Source organism: Thamnophis elegans, chromosome 6 (genome assembly GCF_009769535.1).
Source record: "Thamnophis elegans isolate rThaEle1 chromosome 6, rThaEle1.pri, whole genome shotgun sequence".
NCBI lineage: Eukaryota > Metazoa > Chordata > Lepidosauria > Squamata > Colubridae > Thamnophis > Thamnophis elegans.
Genome location: NC_045546.1, coordinates 80,646,817 through 80,664,483, shown reverse-complemented (window position 1 = coordinate 80,664,483; position 17,667 = coordinate 80,646,817). Strand labels below are relative to the sequence as shown.

Sequence of the window (17,667 nt, the reverse complement as noted above, 5' to 3'; positions counted from 1 at the left end):
ATTTTAGCAACAGTTTAAATCCTTCCCTCTTCAATTATTTGTTGAAACAGTTCCCCCCACTTCCCCCCAGCTTCTAACCCTCTCCTTCCCCTCTTAAAACATACCAGCCATGGGGAGAAGTAGACCACTGGTGTCAAAGCTTTGTATCTCCCCATAGATTGTAGTGACTTCATTGCTGACTTCACAGTGCCAAGGGTTCAGCTAACAGTTTTGCACGCTAGCTGAGCATCTGACTTCAAAGCCTGCCATCCTGTGCGCTATCTAAGCGAGATAATAGATTTTAAGGTGTTTACTTGTAGAAAGGTTACGCAGCGTTTCAGATTGAAAGGGATAAGGATACTTTGGAGCACGTGCAGGCACCTTTTGCTAACTTCTTAAACCAAATGTGTCCTTTCCTGGAATTGTATCGTAGCTGCGGGCAATGGACCATCCAATCCCAGAAAATGACAAAACTGCTTTAATCAGTTGCCAACAGATGCAGCAAAAGTGTCCCACATGCTTCAAACTATTATTCCCTTCAAATCCAAAGAGCTAGCCAGTGTTAATTGGTAATAGCTACCACCCAATGGGTCTTTTGCTGCACAAAATCTGTAAATGTAGATCTAAAGCTATTTTTAAAAATACAAATTTAATTGCAGTGAAATTTGCTAGAGGTAATATTATGGCGGGGAGGGGACAGCAAGTCTCGCTGCTTAAAATGAACAAAGAAGAGATTAACTGTGGTGGATGCCTACATGTGTACAATGCCTGAAGCAGTTTCATACTTTTTCTAAAATAATGTTCAACATGAAAATGTACATGTTCATAAAAGTCCTGCAAATGTGTATAAATGATAATGCTTATTTAACATGCTTTATTAACTTCAAGAACTTCCAAGTGAAACAAGTTGCAAAGCACAAATCATTCCTTATATTGATCACCCAATGCGAATTGTGTATTTAAAGAACAAAAGTAAAACAGTTTTATCTTAGATATTATTGGACTATTAATGCATGACATTTATATCGATGAAAGAAAAATGTAAATTGCAATCTCATATTACCTGGAAATCTAAGATTGAAGAAAAAAAATTCAACAAGTAGCATGTTAAAATTTTGAGGATTCCTTTATTTTCAGTTTGCGTTCTCCCCTTCTGAAGATGGCTGAAAATAAATGAACAATATTCAGTTAAGTTCCCAATATACTATGTTCAGTTCACAATATACTATGAATAATTTTAACATTGCAACCCCACAAAATGTTTTTGCACTATCAAATTCAAAGAACTAAAATCCGCCTGTTGACAGAATGCTATACTAGTGGAGCAAAAACACAAAATGTTTTTGCACTATCAAATTCAAAGAACTAAAATCTGCCTGTTGACAGAATGCTATACTAGTGGAGCAATGATTTCAAATGGATCTTCCCTTTGTGGCATGTACAGATTGTGGCCAACCCCACCGTGAAATGAGAATGAATCCAAAGGCCATTACTGCACCTCAGATGTTTGGACGCCTTGATGTTGCAACCAATGACTGGACAGATGGGATATTCTCCACTCTTTGGAGGAAAACTTTAAAGGCCAAGAAGGGTACTCTATTATAATTGCTAGAGTTATATTTGATTATTCCTTTCGTAGGAAAAACATCCTAAAATCCATTATTCCCATCATTTCTCTCCTTTTTTATAATATTAATCGAGCCCTCCTAGTCTGAAAGTTGAGGCGGCTCATGGGAGCATATTATGGAGGAGAAGTTGCAATAACAGACAGGGTTGAGTTTGGAGCACAGGTTACTTGTCTCTCCCGATGTTACTATAAAGTCATTTCATGAGCCGAGGTGGTGCAGTGGTTAGGGTGCAGTACTGCAGGCCACTTCAGCTGATGGTTATCTGCAGTTCAGCGGTTCTAATCTCACCGGCTCAAGGTTGACTCAGCCTTCCATCCTTCCGAGGTGGGTGAAATGAGGACCCAGACTGTGGGGGCCATATGCTGACTCTGTAAACTGCTTAGAGAGGGCTGAAAGCCCTATGAAGCAGTATATAAGTCTAACTGCTATTGCTATTGCTATAATTGGTAATGGCTGAGAATGCTGAAAATTGTATTTCAAAGCTATCAGCAGGCCACATAGATGGATTATTGCGAGGAAAACGACCTGCTGATCTGGAAAATACACCCCTATTCCAGTTGGTTGCTGTATTTATCTGATTATTACAATAATGTGACCCTCTTGTTTTAGATTCCTGAACTGCCAATAAATGGGCAGAAGAAAAATATAATTCTTAAATTCATGGATAAGCCTCAAGTCTTTGTAACAAGACTAGGCAACATTTTCAGCCCCATAGGCTACAAGCAACATGGAATAGAATAGAATAGAATAGAATAGAATAGAATAGAAGAGAAGAGAAGAGAAGAGAAGAGAAGAGAAGAGAATCTGAAAGGGGCCTTGGAGGTCCTAGTCCTCCTGCTTAAGAAGGAAACCCTATGCCATTTCAGATAGGCAGCTGTCCAGTCTCTTCTTCAAAACCTCCAGTGATAAAGCATAACTTCTGAAGGCCAGCTGTTCTACTGGTTAATTATCCTCACTGTTAGGAAGTTTCTCCTTAATTCCAGGTTCTTCTCTCCTTGATTAGTTCCCATCCATTGTTTCTTGCCTTGCATTCTGGTACTTTGGAAAATAAGTTGACCCTCCCCTCTTATTTGTGGCAGCCCCTCAAATACTGAGATACTGCTATCATGTCACCCCTAGTCCTTCCCTTTACTTAGTTTTAGTCTCCAGGCCTTGAATTATCTTAGTTGCTCTTCTCTGCATTCCCCCTGCCCCCAAGTTTAAACATCTTTTTTTTTTTATTAGCATCCTTAGCCTGCTCACTACGTGTGGATATTTTTTGTCCCCGCAGACTAGGAAAGAGAGTGCAAAAGAATCAGTTCTTATCAAAATTTGACAGATGGGGAAAAAGAATAGGAGGATGACTTTTCATTGCTTAGGTGTCACCTGTCGAGGGTTTTCCATGTAAAATAAAAATGTCAAGTACCTTGTTAGTAATGTTTCCCCAGCATATTACTTGCTTTGAGAAATCTATTACTAAATAGAATCTATTACTGTTAAAATAGAATACTCCTTTTGTGCTTTTCGGAATTGCTAGAGAGAGCCAGCGAAAGAAATCATATAAATGAGACTTTTCTGCATTTAGGTTTAGGTTTCGTTTTATTTATATGCCGCCCTATTCCCAGCAGGACTCAGGGCGGCGCACAAACCCAAGGAGGGAAAGGGAAACACAAAAACTACAAATACAAGCATTTAAAAATAACCAACAGACACACAAATCGATAGGGGAAGGGAACTCATCGACCCCAGGCCTGCCGACACAGCCAGGTTTTAACGGCTTTTTGGAAGGCCTGGAGAGAGGTGAGGGTCCGAATCTCTGTGGGGAGTTCGTTCCAAAGGGCCGGAGCTGCCACAGAGAAGGCCCTCCCCCGGGTAGTGGCCAGATGGCATTGGCTGGCATTCACTTCTGCAAGTTTAGATTGATAGATAGTAGAAATACACCGAAGGGAGGAGCAGAGGGAAAGAAGAAAGAGGGGTAGAGAGGGTGGGAGAGAGGATCAGAAGGAGGGTGAGATGGAAGGGAGGGAGTGTATTGGGAGAAAGGAGTGATAGAGGGGGAGGGGAAGTAGGAGAGGGGAATGTTGGAGGGGAGAAAGGAAAGTTGGAGGGGGGTGAAAGAAAGGATGTATGGAGGGTTGAAGTGGTATATTGGGTTTGTATTTTGGGGAGTTTTTTGACAAAGATGGCTGTGTTTATTGCTCAACGTTATATGGCCCCGGTCATGCACAGTATATATGTGACTGTGTGAAATGAAAATGAAAATATTTGAGAGAGACTTCTGCAAGTTTAAGTAGGAACTTGTCTAAGATCATCCACTGATCTTCAGAACCACTTGAGAAGCTGACCATAAATATCGCACAGCAAATTAATCTTTCTTGCTTCTGCTGTTTAATCATGTTCCTGATGAGGAAAATGATTGTATCCCAAAACGATCTCTTTACAAGAAATGTTTTCTCCCCTTTGGGTATAGGGGAACACATCTGGATTGTCCTCGATGGCCCTGTTGATGCCATTTGGATTGAAAATCTGAACTCGGTGCTTGATGATAACAAAACATTGACCCTGGCTAATGGAGATCGGATCCCCATGGCACCAAACTGTAAAATTGTTTTTGAGCCTCATAATATTGACAACGCTTCTCCGGCAACAGTGTCAAGGAACGGCATGGTATTTATGAGCTCATCTGTTCTCAACTGGAGCCCTGTTCTTGAGGTATATTTGCTTTCACGAGTTCAAACCGTGTCGTGCATCGCTTTCAGACTGCTCAAAATTAGATTATGAATGCAGTTATAGAAAAATCTGTAACATACTCTGAATAGACATATAGCTTTCTAATAAATTGGTGTATGTACTTCCACAGCAGGGGTGGGTTTCTCGCCCCGTTCCAACCGGTTCGGTTGGAACGAGGCCGGTGGCGTACTAGCGTCTGTGCGATGCTCCAGCTGCTCCTGGAGGATCGCGCAGGCGCTGTATGTGTCCTGCGCATGCATGGAAGCGCAGAATTCGGCAAAACCGGGTAAGGAGCGGGTGCGGGTGCGCGCGGGCGCGCGGGCACGAGGGGGGCCTTCACCGTTCCCAGAAGTTACTTACTTCCGGGTTCGGCGACCAACCGGATCGCGGGGACGGCCGCGAACCGGTTGAAACCCACCCCTGTTCCACAGCCATTACTTTCAGGGATTTAGCTACTAAGTACCAATAATGCCAACTACTAACCGCCTTAACATTTAACATTACAGCTATAATGTTCTAAGAAAAGTCATTATCAACTCTGGTACAAGATTCTTCTATAGGAATATGATCACCATATCCATATGTTGGTGACCTCTAAGGTGAATTACTGTAACATGCTATACAACTGATTATTCTTAATCAGTTAGGAATGCTTGTGGTATTTCCCAATTCAAAGTACTGTTGATCAATTTTGAAGTCTTAAAAGATTGTGTTTCATATCTTCATATTTTCAGTCTGGTGCCATTGTCTCTTCCTAGAAGGGCGACTGTGCTAATGAGGTTAGATCAGGTTCTTGAAGCTTCCGGGGACTCATTTTATCTGTGGTCTGACATTCAATCCAGTTTAATTGCTGTGAAGAGCTTGATAGGATCATCTAGTCATCTTCTTCTGAGTCGCTGTCTTCAGATCCCTGAACTCCATTAAAGAGTTCGGGTGGCATGTAAAATATTATCTCATGTTGACTTCCTCCCCACATCAGCTGTATGTGGGAAGGGACATCTTTCTGCTCCCTTATGGCATAAACGCATAACTCCATTTCCTATGTTTTAACACATATTTCTGATATGATACTGTTCTAACCCCCCTCGTCCCACACCAACACACTCCAACTAAAGATAAGTTAAGGCATTTAATTAACAGACAGACAAGTCCTTGGCAGCAAATTGGCACAGACAAGCTTGGGCAGCAATCCAGCACAGATAAGCCCTGGCAGCAATCCAGCCTGGCAAGCTCACCATAATGTTCTCCAACATTAGTTCCTGCGTTGACTTCTGCAAAAAGGGCATGTGCACAAGCAGTCCTTTTATAGTCTGGAGAGGAGCCTAATGACCACTAGCTGAGTGCAATTACCTCCTGTACTTGCGCAACTGTTCCTGACGCCTATTAGCTCTTCGGTGCCGGGCATCCAGGAACAACTCACTGCTGGTGTCAGGATCACACTCCCTTGTCTCCTCCCCACTGGTCCAAGGCTCTTGGTGGCCAACCAGCCTCTCTGCACCCTGCTCGGAGTCGGAACCCTGTCCAGGGTCCTCCACGTCCTCCAGAGCCGACTCATAGGGCCCCTCGCTTTTAGAGTCTGGGGGCAGCTCCAATGGCTCCTGCTGGGCCACAACATGATACTATGTAAACATCATCTTATAATTGGAAGGTCTTCTGAAAAGGAATAACATTCACAACTTCAGTGTACCTCTAATACTACTTTGTTTCACCTTTCATTGTATTCCTACATATGGCTAATATGTAACCTCAGCTTTACCTTCATCAAATTAGTCTTGGAAAGGTTATAACTATAAGATGAGAGAGCCCACAGATTTCCAAATTTGGAAAGGAAATGAATATAAGCTTAGGGCTAGGGAATTTTATCCCATGATTAATGAGCTATGTACCTAAGTTAATGTTAGTGTCAGCATTCAAAATATCATGTAGAATTAAATCAGAGTCCAAGGCAAAATGATCCTTAAAGTTCCAATTTAATAAATCAGACATCTTAGCACATTTGTGTTAATCCCAATTCTGGAAATGACATCAGAATCCCACCCAGTTAAAAGTTCATGATCTTGTCCCCACACCCACAATCCATCACATGGTCCAATCTTCTTCTTCCACGCTGGCATCCACACCCAGTTGCTTCCGGTCAGGTGTACAAGTACGGAGACAAAAGATGAGCTTGGCTTCTAGTAAAGAATGAAAACAATACATTCCACAATCCCACTCCTGTCTATTCCCCCCTCCCATCGACTATTCTAACGAAACAGCATAATGAAATAAGAGAAAGTGTGGCAGGCCAAAATTCTAAAAGGAATATAATTGCAGGCCTGACAGTTAGATTGTAGAAATTGTCATTACTACACAGTAAGCCCTACCAGCAGGAGATGAGACTGCAATGTTCAGAACAATAGGAGAACATGGCAATCTAATCAGCAAGCATGTGGAAGAAGGTCTTAGTGCACATTTTCTTTCATCAGTAGATCTGGCCTGTTGGGTACAGAAATGTAGCATGTGGTAAAGGAGAGCATTGAATTATTAGGATGAATAATATGATAAATGACTAAGCAGGAAGACATTGGAAGAGAGTAAAAGAACCTGATAGGGACAACTGCATGTCAATTAGGAAGGTCAGGACATTAAGAAAAGAGGAAAAAAAGGAGAGATGACTCTCATGGCAAATATGAGGGAGAGGAGACAGCCAAATGAGTGTAAAAATCAGGCTGACAAGCAGTAAATTTTTGAAAGGCACTGACATCTAGTATTATGTTTCATCAATCTTAGCCAGCCAAGGGTTGGAGTCTCTAACAACTCCATAGGAATTGGTTTCCACCCCGCAAAATGAGGAAGAAATTGAAGATAAATTTGCCCTTATCCACAATAGTAGTCTGTTCTGACCCCCCCCTTCTCCGTCCAGGAACGAAAGTCAAAACAGACGTACGAAAGAATGTTTTAATCAGTCCAGACTCTTGTTGGCTGCAAGCCCAAAATAAACAAAGAGATAATCACTCTGGCAAAAAGTCCTATAAATCTACGCAGCACTGCAAGCCGGCTTCTCACAGCAAACCTACTTCTCCAAGTTGGTTTCTCTTAATTCGTGAACGAGAACGTTGACTCCTGCAACCAGGGTGTGGCACAAACCGTCTCTTTTATACTCAGGAGAGAATCTTAATCAGCATCAGCTGCTCGTAATCACCTCCTGTAGTTACTCCGTTGTTCTTTACGCCGAGTAGCCCTGCGCCTGCATGCATCCTGATACAACTCCCAAATGTTTTCCTGAAAGTTCCCTCTGATCCAATGCTCTACCGCCACCTGGTGGCCAACCAGTCTCTCCTCGCCCTGCTCGGAGTTGACACCCTGTCCAGGGTCCTCCACCTCCTCCAAGGCCGACTCATATGACCCCTCACTGTCGGAGTCTGGCGACAGCTCCAACAGCTCCTGCCGGGCCACAACAGTAGTCCGATGGCTTCTGCAACAAAAATGAAAAAGGTTCAAGGTTCAAGGTTCATTTTATTTATATGCCGCCCTATTCCCAGCGGGACTCAGGGCGGCGCACAAACCCAAAGGAGGGGAAGGGAAACACAAGAACTACAACAAAAAGTACAGGGAATTTAAAACAACCAACAGCCACACGCTTCGAGAGGGGAAGGGAAACTCATCGAGCCCAGGCCTGCCGACACAGCCAGGTTTTAACGGCTTTTCGGAAGGCCTGGAGAGAGGTGAGGGTCGGAATCTCTGCGGGGAGCTCGTTCCAAAGGGCCGGAGCCGCCACAGAGAAGGCCCTCCCCCGAGTAGTAGCCAGATGACATTGGCTAGTAGACGGAACCCGGAGGAGGCCTAATCTGTGTGATCTAATGGGTCTTTGGGAGGTAATTGGCAGCAGGCCAACCCCCAGTAAAAGTTTATTATATTGGAATTAGTTAACCAGAGAGGTTGTCCATATGTTGGCTGCATTGTGACTAGCTGGCTGGTGTGCACAGACATTTTTAAAGTTTTCAGCTGCCTTTAAGGACTCCTTTGACTGGAAAAACAGAATACAAAATCAATAGAAATGAACTCAAGAACAATCATTCAGAAATTCGGTTAGTACTTTAAAAGAGTCAGAATGAGAGAAATAGCTCTCTAATACTTGAGATTGACTTTGCACTTACTTCACAACTTTTTTCTCCTTCTCAAAATGTTGTTCAACATTGATTCATTTACTGCAGTGGTTCCCAAACTTGGCAACTTTAAGACTTGTGGACTTCAACTCCCAGAATTCTCCAGCCAGCAGAGCTCTGCTGGCTGGAGAATTCTGGGAGTTGAAATCCACAAGTCTTAAAGTTGCCAAGTTTGAGAACCACTGATTTACTGTGTTCCAACTTAGATTACCATTGACATTTCTTTAGTATTTGATGTTTTTATTAAATGTTCTCCAATATAAAAATTGCATCTGATAATGCTAATCTTCATCATCGTATTATCACCTGTCTGGGAAGCAGATAAGATAAAACATTTGCCTCAAGTATAGACAATTATTTTCCTGCCCAAACGAAATGTTTTGAGGGAAAAAAAGTATTTTTCCCCTAGAAAATAAAAAAACAAGAGGATTGAAACTAAACTCTAGTTGCTCGATCTGGTAAATTTGAATAACAATTTCAAAAGTCTGATGGTGATTTGCTTTCAATTATGACAGGGTTTTCTGAAGAAGCGTTCTTCACAAGAAGCAGATATTTTGCGCGAACTGTACACCGCATCCTTTCCTGAGCTTTACCGGTTTAGTATTCAGTCCTTGGAATACAAGATTGAGATGCTAGAAGCCTTTGTGATCATGCAGAGTATTAATATGCTTCGGGGCCTTATTCCCTGCAAGGTAATCATTTATGTTGCTCAGACAGATTAATGATGATGACGATGGTGGTCAGAGGTGGGTTCCTACCAGTTCGCACCAGTTCGGTAGAACCGGTTCGTCAAATCTACCCAACCGGTTAGAAGAGGTTCCACCAGTGGACCCGGAAAGCAGGCCACACCTACAGAGGAGGTTCCAAACAATTTTGAAACCCACCACACACACACACACTCTCTCTCACACACACACACTCACAAAGAGAGAGAAAGAGAAAGAAAGGAAGAAAAATAAATAAAAAAAGAAAAAAGGAAAGAAAAAGTGAGAGAGAGATGAAAGAAAAAAAGGAAAAAGGGACAGAGAGACAAAAGGAAGGAGAGAGAGAGAGAGAGAGAGAGAGAGAGAAAACACATAGGCAGCAAGCCACTCCCACCAGGTCACATGGCCAGCAAGCCACTCCCACCAGGTCACATGGCCAGCAAGCCACTCCCACCAGGTCACATGGCCGGCAAGCTGCTCCCACAAAGGAGGCCACACCCACAGAGTAGGTTCGAAAATTTTTTTTGAAACCCACCACTTGTGGTGGTGGTGGTGATTGTCACATATATTTTCCAGTGACTCAAGTTCTAATCAAAAGCATAGGAATCATGGAACTATTAGTTAAGTAATCAGGTCCAAGCAAGGTAGGTTTTTTTTTTTAAAAAAATACTTTTATTCTTTTCATTTATAATTTTTAATAAAGAGCCTATTTATTTTCTCTAGGGAAGTGGGTTGCCCTCTGACAAGGCAGATGGATTGCTTAAATCAGTGGTGGGTTTCAACAATTGTTTGAACCTACTCTGTGGGTGTGGCCTCCTTTGTGGGAGTGGCTTGCCGCCCATGTGACTGGATGGGAGTGGCTTGCCGCCCATGTGACCAGATATGAAGATGCCGACGACACTTGTCAGAACCACCTTAAATTACCTCACACACAGCACTGGCATGCATAAGAATAGGATGCAAACTTGTTTTTTAAAAGGCATCTTTGGTTTGCGTTAAAACAACTTCAACACACGCAATGTTCTGATTGCACCACAAACGCAGTAGTCATCCCTACCTTTCACAGAGGCACTGAGTTTTATAAATATGAGCATGATAGTGTAGAATAATCATCTCCAAGGACCAGTGGTGGGTTTCATAAAATTTTTGGAACCTCTTCTGTAGGTGTGGCTTGCTTTCCGGGTCCACTGGTGGAACCGCTTCTAACCGGTTCGGTAGATTTGATGAACCGGTTCTACCGAATAGGTGCGAACTTGTAGGAACCCACCTCTGGCTTAAATGCAATCTCTTCCTGAGCCAGTTTCTAGAGCAGAATTCCCTAACCCTTCTGGCTTTGCAGTCTGGGGGGGGAGGGGGGAGGGAGGGGGAGGGATTGGTTCCGTATGAGTGGCCAGCAAGCGCACTCAAGTAAATGGAGCGCACAGGCATTCACTTGCCTACTGTTCGCATAAGTGAGGATGTGTGTGCCCTCAAATATATGCGCCAGCTGTTTCTGCAGCTCAATTGTAAACAGCTCATGGCGCACTAGTGGGCCGTGGCCCAGAGGTTAGGGACCCCTGACATAGAGTGAAAAGTGCTAATTACAAGTTTACAAACTCAGCCCTGTGGCTTAATTAATTGATTAGAGCGTGGGTTTCAAACCCGATCACGTCACGTGATGTTGCGTGACATATCGTGATGGTTTTTTTTTTGCCTTGGCGGAGCTGGGGTGGGCGTGGCCTGTGCGTGATGCATCCGGCCTGCAGGTTGCCAGTCTGACACCCCTGGATTAGAACCTTCCCGCTAGCTCCCGGCTGCAGCGTGAAACTGACCAGAACTTTAATCCATTTCACACTGAAGGCTTTTATTGTGATAAATATGCTCATTGGTAGGAAAATGAATTTATTGTTGTTGCATTTGCAGCTGCTGTCCAATGCAGAGGCTAAAATAGAGCTGTCTGTAATCAATACTTATGTATCATGCTTGTTTTTATAACCTGTTTTTATGCTGCATAGTTGCTGCTTCAATCTTTCTCTCTTTTTAAATTTTTTTTACCAAGTTTTACTTTTCAATCAATAGCCAAGACATTTTGTACCTGATTTTCTTTTAGCAATCTCTCTCTCTCTCTCTCTCTCTCTCTCTCTCTGTCTCTCTCCCCCTCCCTCCCTCCCTATCTCTCTCCGCAGACACACACAAACACACACACACACACACAATTAAAAGATTTATATTTCCAATTGATTCCTTTTTATAGTGTGTTTATTTTGAAGTCTTCAGTAGTTTTTCTTTACAAATTTCTACCAATAAATATTACTTACTGTGCATGTTAAAATCATTCAAGAAGTGTTTTTCTTCCTTCAATGTTTGTTTTACTTGGAGCAAATCTCTCCCAGTGGCACAATAGAGTTTGTCAACATTGCTTCTTGGGTGAAAAGCATGATTCATAGTCATTAATTTTCTTGTTTCCCTATGAAGAATGTCTAATTGAGCTTGTGCCTAATCAATTTTACCTGTAATATATTGAATTGTTGGAACAGTCCGAGTGTTTATGACTTTAATTATGTTCCTACATTTAATTTTCTTCTCAAAAGTCCTTTGATTAATTTTCTATGAGAGGCAGTACTCTTTTTTTAAGTGGCTCTTGTTAATATGCCAAGTGTTTCTATTAATACTTCATATTTGTATTCTTCTTGTGGCACCATTTATTTTTATTTGAAATCCACCAACTACAGGACGAAGGTGTGTTTATTGTTGGCTATGGACTGTAATAGATTTTTCTGGTATGGATTTGTGGATGGATGATTTTTTGATTTTCCAGTGTAGGGCTGAGAGTGACCCATCCAGAATTCGATACCTTAGGGTGAACCAATACATGATACTAGCTTTTAGACAGAGAGCTAACTTAACAACATCATATCCATAGATAAATCTGGGGTTTACCATGGCTGCAATGCCTAGCTTCCCCTCCTTAATCAAGTTTCAAGTTTCAAGTTTATTCGGATTTGTATGCTGCTCACTTCCAGGGGACTCTGGGCGGTTCACAACAGACAAGAAACATTTAAATTTAAAAATAGAATAAAATAAAAAATACAGTATTAAAATTCACATCACCCATTCCATCTAAGCGGGACTGGATATCAATCAACAGCCCCAGGCCTGCCGCAACAGCCAGGTCTTAACGGCTTTACGGAAGGCCGGGAGAGTGGTAAGGGTCCAGATCTCTGCAGGTAGATCGTTCCACAGGGCCGGCGCAGCAACAGAGAAGGCCCTCCCCTGGGGAGTCGCCAGCCGGCATTGTCCGGTTGACGGCACCCAGAGGAGGCCCAACCTGTGTGATCTTGTTGGTCGTTGGGAAGTAAATGGTAGGAGGCGGTCTCTCAGGTAGCCAGGTCCTAAACCATGAAGGGCTTTAAAAGTAACGACTAGCACCTTGAAGCGCGTCTGGGGACCAATAGGAAGCCAGTGCAGCTCGCGGAGGATAGGTGTAATATGGGTGTATCTAGATACACCCCATATCGCTCGCGCGGCTGCGTTCTGGACCAGCTGTAGTCTTCGAACGCTCTTCAGGGGCAGCCCCATGTAGAGCGCGTTACAGTAACAGTAATCAAGGAAGTAAAGACTCTTGAAACTTAGCATTTCAAAAGGAACCTTTCATTGAAAAAGGAGTGATAGCAGGGCAAAACAAAGCAGGATCTGGGGTCCTTAAGGCAATACAATAAGAATAAAGGAAAATAGAGCCCCTCCCAACAGTCCGATGTGGATTCAGCCAATCCGCAGTTGTGAAGATGTTATAGTAACAGACACTCTGAGAAAGCAATAAGGAGACTTTCTCAGAGTTGTTTCCTGAGCGATGCAATCCACATGGCCCTCCCTCCCATCACATTCCCCAAAAGGTAGGAAAATGGCAGGCTTATTAGATGCCAGGCTAATAGTTATAAAGTAATTAATTACGTGGTATAGGATATATTCATGGGGCTGCCCCTGAAAAGTGTTTGGAGACTACAACTGGTCCAGAATGCAGCCGTGCGAGTGATATTGGGTGTACCAAGATACACTCATGTTACACCTATCCTCCGCGAGCTGCACTGGCTTCCTATCGGTCTCCGAACGTGATTCAAGGTGCTGGTTATTACCTTTAAAGCCCTACATGGCCTAGGACCCGGATATCTGCGAGACCGCCTTCTGCTGCATACCTCCCAACGGCCGATAAGATCGCACAGGGTGGGCCTTCTCCAATGCCGTCAGCCAGACAATGTTGGCTGGTGGCTCCCCGGGGGTGGGCCTTCTCTGTAGCCGCTCCTACCCTATGGAATGAACTACCCCCAGAGATCCGGACCCTGCCCACTCTCATGGCCTTCCGAAAGGCTACCAAAACCTGGCTATTCCGGCAGGCCTGGGGCTGTTGACCTCATGACTGAGGTCCAGCCCCGATTAGATTGAGTGCATGACGTGGTTTTTAATCTGTTTTTCTCTATTTTTAAATTTTTATTTTTTTTAGAAATGTATTTCTGTACACCGCCCGGAGTCCTGCGGGATTGGGCGGCCTATAAATTTATTAAATGCTTAAATACTTAAATACTTAAATATATAGGAAAGAAAGAGAATAAAGTATAAAGGAAATATAGGGCCTCCCTCTTCCCCTGAAGAATGGCAGATTCACGGATCTGACAGTGGCAATGCATATTAAAAGCAATATAATGGATTACATGAAATAATACGTTTAGTTCATTCCTGTTATTGAATCGGTTCTCTCATTACATTGCCTGCATGATAAAACAAAGTTATGTTTATTGGCCAAATTTGGGATTAAAAGAAGGGAGAAATGCCATTAGTTTTAGAATAAATATAGCACCAGAATGTTTTCATTCACGATGGTATGGCACAGTGGTGGGTTTCCAAAATTGTTTGAACCTACTCTGTGGGTGTGGCCTCCTTTCTGGGAGTGGCTTGCTACCCATGTGACCAGATGGTAGTGGCTTGCCACCCATGTGGCCAGATATGCGGCCGCGCGAGCGATCGTGGGCACACCTTGATTCACCCACGTAACACCTATCCTCCGCGAGCTGCACTGGCTGCCTGTTGATCTCCGGGTGCGCTTCAAGGTGCTACTTGTCACCTACAAAGCCCTTCATGGTATTGGATCTGGGTACTTGAGAGACCGCCTACTGCCAATTACCTCCACTAGACCGATAAGATCGCATAGATTAGGCCTCCTCCGAATTCCATCAGCCAGCCAGTGTAGACTGGCAACTACCCAGAGGAGAGCCTTCTCGGTGGCTGCTCCGACCCTCTGGAACGAACTCCCCATGGAGATTCGGACCCTCACCACCCTCCAGACCTTCCGCGCCGCCCTTAAAATCTGGCTGTCCCGGCTGGCCTGGGGTTAAAGACTCTAACCCCTACTCAAATTGTATGACTGTTGTGTTCTTAAATGATGTAGTGTCTTTATGTTGTAAATTGTTTGTCCTTCCCCCCCCCTTTGAACTGTGAGCCGCCCTGAGTCCCCCCAGGGAAAAGGGCGGCATACAAATAAAGTGAAAACTGAAACTGAAAACTGAAATATGAAATTATGAATTAGTATTTAGGTCGGTCCAAGTAGCTATTCAGAAACTCTGGCATTGAAGCATGCAAGTCTTAAAGCTGTCAAGTTACAAGATCCTTGCACCCCTAACCCTTTAGGAAAAAAAGCTAGGGGTCTTCAAACCTGACAGCTTTAAGACTTGTGGACTTCAACTCCCAGAATTCCTCCTCCAGTCATGTTGGCTCAGGAACTCTGGCATTGAAGCATGCAAGTCTTAAAGCTGTCAAGTTACAAGATCCTTGCACCCCTAACCCTTTAGCAGTGGTGGGTTTCAAAATTTTTTGGAACCTCTTCTGTAGGTGTGGCCTGCTTTCCGGGTCCACTGGTGGAACCTCTTCTAACTGGTCCGGTAGATTTGATGAACCGGTTCTACCGAATAGGTGCGAACTGGTAGGAACCCACCTCTGTTATGGCAGCAAATGCTTCTGTTCAGCATGAAATCATAGTGATGCAGGCATCTACAAAATCATAAGTTATCAGGTGAAATATCCTTATCTTGCTAATACAGTGCTAATGCCTGATGGAATTCATGACACTTCATTCATCAATTATCTTTGCTCTCATCAGCCTAAAGCCTGTCATTGGGCTCATGATTATGATGATTTATTGCTGCATTCCATTAGCACATAGTTCTATGAAAAAGTCTGAAATCTATGTTTTTCTCCAGAACAATGAGCATACAGTATGCTCTTGTGGAATAGTTTCATGGACTGTAAGAGTAACTTAAGAATTACTGCATGCATAATTACATTATTGGAATATCTTCCAAGAACATTGATGTTGAAAGTAATTGTAAATTCATTTAAGTCTATGACTTGGTATTTTTATTTCAAGACTACAACTACAGCATCTCCTTATTAAAAAGAAAGTCCGAAGGTGAAAGTTTTGCGGAGCTAATTGTAGATAATTGCTTGCCTTTACATACTATTGTTCCAAACCCATAAAATTATCTCATATAATGAATTTTTGTAGTTTTTAAGATGGTATTAGAAATAACAGTTCCCAAACTGAGAATAAGAGAATAAAGAGCCAAGGTGGCGCAGTGGTTAAATGCAGCACTGCAGGCTACTGCTAGATCAGCAGGTCAGCGGTTCAAATCTCACCGGCTCAGGGTTGACTCAGCCTTCCATCCTTCCGAGGTGGGTAAAATGAGGACCCAGATTGTTGGGGGCAATATGCTGACTCTCTGTAAACCGCTTAGAGAGGCCTGAAAGGCCTATGAAGCGGTATATAAGTCTACTGCTATTGCTATTGCTATTGCTATGAACTGTGACAGCTTGTACTGTTTTCAGGCCCCTGAAATAATTGTGATCAGTTATGACAGTGTGATTGATCAAAATACATTGCAAAAATATTTTCTGACATCCTGCCAGAGGTGGGTTGCTCCAGGTTCGGCCTGGATCAGGCAAACTGCTAGTAGCAGCGGAGGGAGGCTCCGCCCACCTGCCTAGACGCTTCTACACATGCGCGTGAGCATGTGCCTGAATTGGTAGTAAAAAAATTGGCAACCCACCACTGCATCCTGCATAGCATAAAACACAAAATATTTAAGTTGATTTTCAAAATTTCAGTAAAACACAGATCCAATAAAAGAACTTGATCAGCTTTGATCTTGCTGTTAATGGATCTTGTTTTATCATGGTTCTTTCTTACCATGGTTGGCAGATAAAACTCTCTGAAATATAATAGCATTTACAGTTTACAAAAATTAATGATGTCCTTATTGCAAGGAGACCATAATATAGCAATTCCTGGTTGGAACTTTCAGAAAAGGTGCCTTTAGACTATGATACAGCTGTACTGCTTCTCCTATTTGATGCACCTCATCCTATTACTTCTTCTACCAAACAATTTCTTATTTGTTGTCCATCAGAAATATTACATTTTATGCATTCTTTTCTAGTGCCTGATCTCATGTGAAGCTATAAATCATTAACCATGTAATCTGTTTTTTTCCCCCAGCAATAAAGCTTTTCTAGAAAGATGTTTGAGATTAAAGTGGTGGCAAAAAGGCATGGTATTAATGTGTAAAATCCAAAGAAAGTTTCACTTTAAAGTTTTTATTTTGCAATTAAAGATTTCCCCGTACAATTGAATTTTAAAAGAAAAAAAAAAGCTAATAAAACTTAAAATTAGCCTCATCTTACATTGGCTGAATCAATTGATATACATTATGCTCTTAAGTTACAAAATACGAATAACATATTGCCTCTACACAAGCAGATGTTATTAATGTATTTTTTAAGCTTCTGATATCTACTGTATCTTACATGTTGAATCTTGACAACGGCATTCATATTATGGTGTATTGTGGTTCAGTCTTGTCTTCTCTTCACTGAATGTTATCTGCTACTTAAAAAAAATATACCAACTGTCCAATCCTTGAAAAAGTATGTTTTCTAAATGTTTCTGAATTCAGAATAACTCAGTGATTGAAATCCTCGTGTTTCTTTACTTAGGACCAAGGGGTGGAAATCACTGCAGAATACCTGGAAAGATTGTACATATTCTCCCTGATGTGGAGTGTTGGGGCATTGCTGGAATTGGAAGACCGTTGGAAGTTGGAGCACTGGCTTCGTAGTCATGAAACTATCAACCTTGATCTTCCTAATATTCCAGAAGGAAGTGAAGACACGATGTTCGATTACTATGTTACCAATGATGGTTTGTGAACTCTCAAAAGGTTGCTATGGCTTATTGTCAAAAAAAGGTCTAGATTATATAATGCAGCTAGATCACACCTCATAATTTGAGATCTTCCACTACAGTTTATTCAATAATGATTTCATTTCTTAAAGTAGAGAAGCTTCAGCATTTAAAACATCTACTGTATACTTCTATAACCTTCAGTTACTCCAAACCAGAGGTGGGATTCAGCAGATTCTGACCAGTTCTAGAGAACCGGTAGCGGGAATTTTGAGTAGTTCGGAGAACCGATAAAT

At 42.5% G+C, this 17,667-nt stretch overlaps 1 protein-coding gene across 1 annotated transcript in view; it reads left to right on the top strand.

The window, feature by feature from the left end:
* Positions 1-17,667, top strand: part of DNAH5 (dynein axonemal heavy chain 5) — a 178,452-nt gene that overhangs the window by 72,344 nt on the left and 88,441 nt on the right. Inside the window, 4 exon segments of the mRNA XM_032220460.1 lie at positions 1,424-1,570; positions 4,057-4,298; positions 8,977-9,153; positions 17,185-17,389. Of these exon segments, the coding sequence (XP_032076351.1) occupies positions 1,424-1,570; positions 4,057-4,298; positions 8,977-9,153; positions 17,185-17,389 (771 nt within the window).